The 5841-nt window shown below is 43.9% G+C and overlaps 1 protein-coding gene across 1 annotated transcript; it reads left to right on the forward strand.

The window, feature by feature from the left end:
• The first annotated feature begins 1281 nt into the window (after nucleotides 1–1281).
• On the forward strand, nucleotides 1282–5839 carry LOC139667727 (GATA zinc finger domain-containing protein 14-like). The gene is made up of 10 exons (XM_071547218.1): nucleotides 1282–1295; nucleotides 2002–2927; nucleotides 3028–3255; nucleotides 3348–3405; nucleotides 3493–3894; nucleotides 4027–4146; nucleotides 4234–4416; nucleotides 4465–5112; nucleotides 5200–5480; nucleotides 5706–5839. The coding sequence occupies exons 1-10, from the start codon at nucleotides 1282–1284 to the stop codon at nucleotides 5837–5839; spliced, it is 2994 nt and encodes a 997-aa protein (XP_071403319.1).
• Nucleotides 5840–5841: the final 2 nt, after the last annotated feature.

Raw genomic sequence — 5841 nt, forward strand, 5'->3', positions numbered from 1 at the left:
TCCCTCAACTACAACAACAGCACTAACAACTGCAACAGCAGCACCGATTGCATCAGTTCCTCCAAAGACTACAACAGCACAACCAACAACTACTGCTGCTGCTACCACCACAACTGCCCATACTACAACAGCTACCACAACTACAACAGCACAACCAACACCTACAACTGCAGCTGCTACCACCACAACTGCTGCCACACCAACAACTACAACACCTCCACCCTCAACTACAACAGTTCCTCCTACCACCACAACTGCCCAGCCTACAAAAGCCCCTCACACAACTACAACAGAACAACCTACAACTACAACAGTATCATCAACAGTATTGGTAAGTACATGATTTAAAAGTACCTGTCCAACTGCAGATTTTTACAGCAAACTTTAATTATTTGTCCTCTAGATTTTTGTCAAAGGAAATACAACTTTTCTAACAAAAATGCAGACCTATGATACAGAATGAAATGATCATGAATTTCATTTCTAAAATGTCCTCATTCTGTATTGCTCTAACGCACTTATTAAATTACTGTTCAAAACCATTTTTCAAACACTTGTTTTTGACCATATAAACTTCACATTAAAAATGTGTTAATATACAAATTTTCCTTAGTTTTTCCTCTCAGTATTCACTGCCTCTTTACAAAGTCTCCTTAAAGATTTAATTCATAATCTCAGGAGAGAAAAACATCATACAAGATCATCACTCATATCCTAAAATAATGTTGGAAATTTCATGGATGGTGATAAAGTGTATTGCAGTAGTGTATTGCAGAGTGGAACCGGTGGGAATCAATCCATTATGTCATTATGGTGTGCATATTGAATATCATTGGCTATTAATCTTAAATAATTGATTTGACAGTTCATGCAACAGACTAACAGAAAAAAATGCAATGACATGAAAAAAAACAGGAAACATAAGAAACAAACAACCCAAAACAATGTGTGAAATTGCAGAAATCCAGGGGACCTTCTTACTTTGCACTGTTCCTTCTTACTTTACACTGTTTGTCTACTTCCAGATTTCAGCAGCAACAACAAAAGAATCATCTCCAACCAGAGCTTCGACAACAGCTCCTACTGGAGTTTCTATTACCGCTGCAGCCAGTGCACTGATAACCACAACCATCCCCTCCATCACCAATGCCATAACTACGGCATCAACTGATCCACCACAAGATGATGAGGGCTTCCTGATTCTACTGTTTAATATTGACAGTGTTTTCATCCAAGCATACAAGGACTCACAGTCCCCAGAATACATAGCGCTGGCTAATAATGTTACAACAGAGGTAAAATCCTACTCATTTATTCAAAAGTCCTCTTTTGAGATAAAGCAAATGTAAAATGAATTTAAACACATATTTTTCAATATCTTTAGTTCAACAGAGCTTTCCATGCTGCATATCCACTGACTTTCCGGAGATGCATTGTGATACGTCTCATGTAAGTAATACTCACACTTTCAGAAATATTTATGCTGTTTCAGAGATTCATGATTGCTCCCAAAATATTCCACACTGACCAACATTTCTCTCATTAGCCCTGGCTCTGTTAAGGTGGAAACCAATTTGATCTTTAACAACCAGACAGTGGTTCCGACAACCACCAGTGCAGTGGAATCTCTCCAAATGGCAATCAATACATCAATTGTATCACTCAATGTCATCCCCGACAGTATTAGTGCAGGTTAGTGTCCTTGTCATGCATCATGTCACCTTTAGTTTTAGTGACAACTCTTACAAATGTGAACATTATTTATAATATTATTTTTCATACAATACTATACTATTTTTTTCATAGTTGGCATTTTACAAATGACAACATGATTGTTTATAACCATGGAATATTCTTTTATGATGAGACGTTTATTAGTTGCATTAATGTGCTATCTTTGGAGGGAGTGGAAAAATTATTTAAATTAACAAATATACTGTATGTCTACAACGACTTTCAGTCAAAACTAATATGTGTTTTTTTCTTTTCCTTGTATAACAGCTCTGCCAAAAACCATAAAATATACAACGGCAACTACAAACACAGCTGCAGCATCAACAACCGCAGCACCAAAAACCACAACAGCTCCTTTTACCACCACAACTGCCCGCACTACAACAGTAGTTCTTACAACTACAACAGTTCCTCCTACCACCACAACTTCGCAGTCTACAACAGCCCTACGCAGAACAACATCACAACCAACAACTACAACGGCTCCTTCCACCACGTCAACTGCCCAAAGTACAACAGCAGCTCCCTCAACTACAACAGCACCAACAACTACAATAGCAGCACCCACCACAGCTGCAAGAACAGCTCATTCAACAACCACAGCATTACAATCAACAACTACAACAGTTCCTCCTATCACCACAACTGCCCAAATTACAACAACTACCAAAACAATAGCAGCCACACCAACTACAACAGCTCTTCCAACAACTACAACAGCTCCAACGACAATTACAACAGTAAAAACAACTACAACAGTTCCTCCTACCACCACAGCTGCCCAGACTACAACAGAGACTCTCACAATAACAACAACAACAACTACAACAGCAGCACCAACAACTGCATCAGCTCCTCCAATGACTACAACAGCACAACCAACAACTACAACTGCAGCTGCAACCACCACAACTGCCCAACATACAACAACAGTAGTTCCACCAACAATTACAACAGCTCTTCCAACAACTACAACAGCTCTACCAACAACTTCAACAGTTCCACCTACCACCACAACGGCCCAGTCTACAACAGCCCCTCGCACAACTACAACAGTGCAACCAACGACACCTGCTCCTCCCACCACCACAACTGCCCAAAATACAATAGCAGCCAAATCAACTATAACAGCTCCTCCAAAATCTACAACAGCAGCACAAACAACTACATCTACTCCTCCAACCACCACAACTGTTGAAACTACAACAGCAGCTCCCACAACTACAACAGCAGCACCAATAACTGCAAGAGTAGCACCAACAACTACATCAGCTCCTCCAACAATTACAACAGCACAACCAACAACTACAACGGCTCCTTCAACAACTACAACAGCACAATCAACAACTACAACAGTTCCTCCTACCACCACAACTGCCCAGACTGCAACAGTAGCTCCCACAACAACTGCACCAACAACTACTACAACAGCAGCACCAACAATTGCATCAATTCATCCAACAACTACGACAGCACTACCAACAACTACAACTGCTCCCTCAACCATAACAACTGCCCAAGGTACAACGGCAGCACACACCACAGCTGTACCAACGACGACAACAGCAGAATCAGCAACTACAACAGTTCCTCCTACCACCACAACTACCCAGACTACACCAGCAACTCCAAGGACACCTGCTCCTCCCACCACCACCACAACTGCCCAAAGTTCAACAGCAACCAAACCAACTACAACATCAGCACCAACAACTACATCTACTCCTCCACCCACTACAACTGTTGAAACTACAACAGCAGCATCAACAACTACAAGAGCAGCACCAACAACTACATCAGCTCCTCCAACAACTACAACTGCTTCTCCAAGCAGAACTGCCCAAAGTACAACAGCAGCACCCACCACAGCAGCACCAACAACTACATCAGCTCCTACAACTACAACAGCACAATCAACAACTACAACAGTTCCTCCTACCACCACAACTGCCCAGACTACAACAGAGGCTCCAACAATAACAACAACTACAACAGCAGCACCAACAACTGCATCAGCTCCTCCAACGACTACAACAGCAGCACCAACAACTACAACAGTTCCACCTACCATCACAACGGCCCAGTCTACAACAGCCCCTCGCACAACTACAACAGTGCAAGCAACGACACCTGCTCCTCCTCCCACCACAACTGCCCAAAGTAAAACAGCAGCCAAAACAACAACTATAACAGCTCCTCCAACATCTACAACAGCAGCACAAACAACTACATCTGCTCCTCCAACCACCACAACTGTTGAAACTACAACAGCAGCTCCCACAACTACAACAGCAGCACCAACAACTGCAAGAGCAGCACCAACAACTACAACAGCTCCTCCAACAATTACAACAGCACAAGCAACAACTACAAGGACACCTGCTCCTCCCACCACCACCACAACTGCCCAAAGTTCAAGAGCAAGCAAACCAACTACAACATCAGCACCAACAACTACATCTACCCCTCCACCCACTACAACTGTTGAAACTACAACAGCAGCTCCCACAACTACAACAGCAGCACCAACTACTACAAGAGCAGCACCAACAACTACATCAGCTCCTCCAACAACTACAACTGCTTCTCCAAGCAGAACTGCCCAAAGTACAACAGCAGCACCCACCACAGCTGCACCAACAACTACAACAGCTCCTCCAACACCTACAACAGCAGCACAAACAACTACATCTACTCCTTCAACCACCACAACTGTTGAAACTACAACAGCAGCTCCCACAACTACAACAGCAGCACCAACACCTACAAGAGCAGCACCAACAACTATATCAGCTCCTCCAACAACTGCAGCTGCTTCTCCAAGCAGAACTGCCCAAAGTACAACAGCAGCACCCACCACAGCAGCACCAACAACTACATCAGCTCCTCCAACAACTACAACAGCACAATCAACAACTACAACAGTTCCTCCTACCACCACAACTGCCCCGACTACAACAGAGGCTCCCACAATAACAATAACAACAACTACAACAGCAGCACCAGCAACTGCATCAGCTCCTCCAATGACTCCAACAGCACAACCAACAACTACAACTGCAGCTGCAACCACCACAACTGCCCAACATACAACAGTAGTTCCACCAACAATTACAACAGCTCTTCCAACAACTACAACAGCTCCACCAACAACTGCAACAGCAGCACCAACAACTACAACTGCTCCTCCAAGCAGAACAACTACCCCAAATACAACAGCAGCACCAACCACAGCTGTACCTACAACTACAACAGCTCCTTCAACTACAACAACAGCACAATCAACTACAACAGTTCCTCCTACCACCACAACTGCCCAGACTACACCAGCAACTCCAAGGACACCTGCTCCTCCCACCACCACCACAACTGCCCAAAGTTCAACAGCAACCAAACCAACTACAACATCAGCACCAACAACTACATCTACTCCTCCACCCTCTACAAGTGTTGAAACTACAACAGCAGCTCCCACAACTACAACAGCAGCACCAACAACTACAAGAGCAGCCCCAACAACTACATCAGCTCCTCCAACAACTACAACTGCTTCTCCAAGCAGAACTGCCCAAAGTACAACAGCAGCACCCACCACAGCTGCACCAACAACTACAACAGCACAATCAACAACTACAACAGTTCCTCCTACCACCACAACTGCCCACACTACAACAGCTCCCACAACCACAACAGCCCAACCAACTACAACTGCAGCTGCAACCACCACAATTGCCAGAACTACAACAGTAGTTGCACAAACAATTACAACAGCTCTTCCAACAACTAAAACAGCTCCACCAACAACTACAACAGCACAACCAACAACTAAAACTGCTCCTCCAAGCAGAACAACTGCCCCAACTACAATAGCAGCACTAACTACAGCTGCACCTACAACTACAACAGCTCCTTTAACTACTACAACAGCACAATCAACTACAACAGTTCCTCCTACCACCATAACTGCCCAGACTACACCAGCAACTCCAAAGACACCTGCTCCTCCCACCACCACCACAACTGCCCAAAGTTCAACAGCAACCAAACCAACTACAACATCAGCACCAACAACTACATATACTCCTCCACCCACTACAACCGTTGAAA

This window comes from Centroberyx affinis, unplaced genomic scaffold (genome assembly GCF_046629955.1).
Source record: "Centroberyx affinis isolate AG114_WGS23_722 - 3 ecotype Tasmania unplaced genomic scaffold, CSIRO-AGI_Caff_v1 ptg005727l_1, whole genome shotgun sequence".
Taxonomy (NCBI): domain Eukaryota; kingdom Metazoa; phylum Chordata; class Actinopteri; order Beryciformes; family Berycidae; genus Centroberyx; species Centroberyx affinis.

What these genes read in the sequence shown, in the direction of transcription:
- LOC139667727 (XM_071547218.1), top strand. An exon ending in CACCACCACAACTGCCCAAA is followed by an intron (nt 3,406 to 3,492) that starts GTTCAACAGCAA and finishes AAACTACAACAG; the next exon opens with CAGCATCAACAACTACAAGA. An exon ending in CAATTGCCAGAACTACAACA is followed by an intron (nt 5,481 to 5,705) that starts GTAGTTGCACAA and finishes ATAACTGCCCAG; the next exon opens with ACTACACCAGCAACTCCAAA.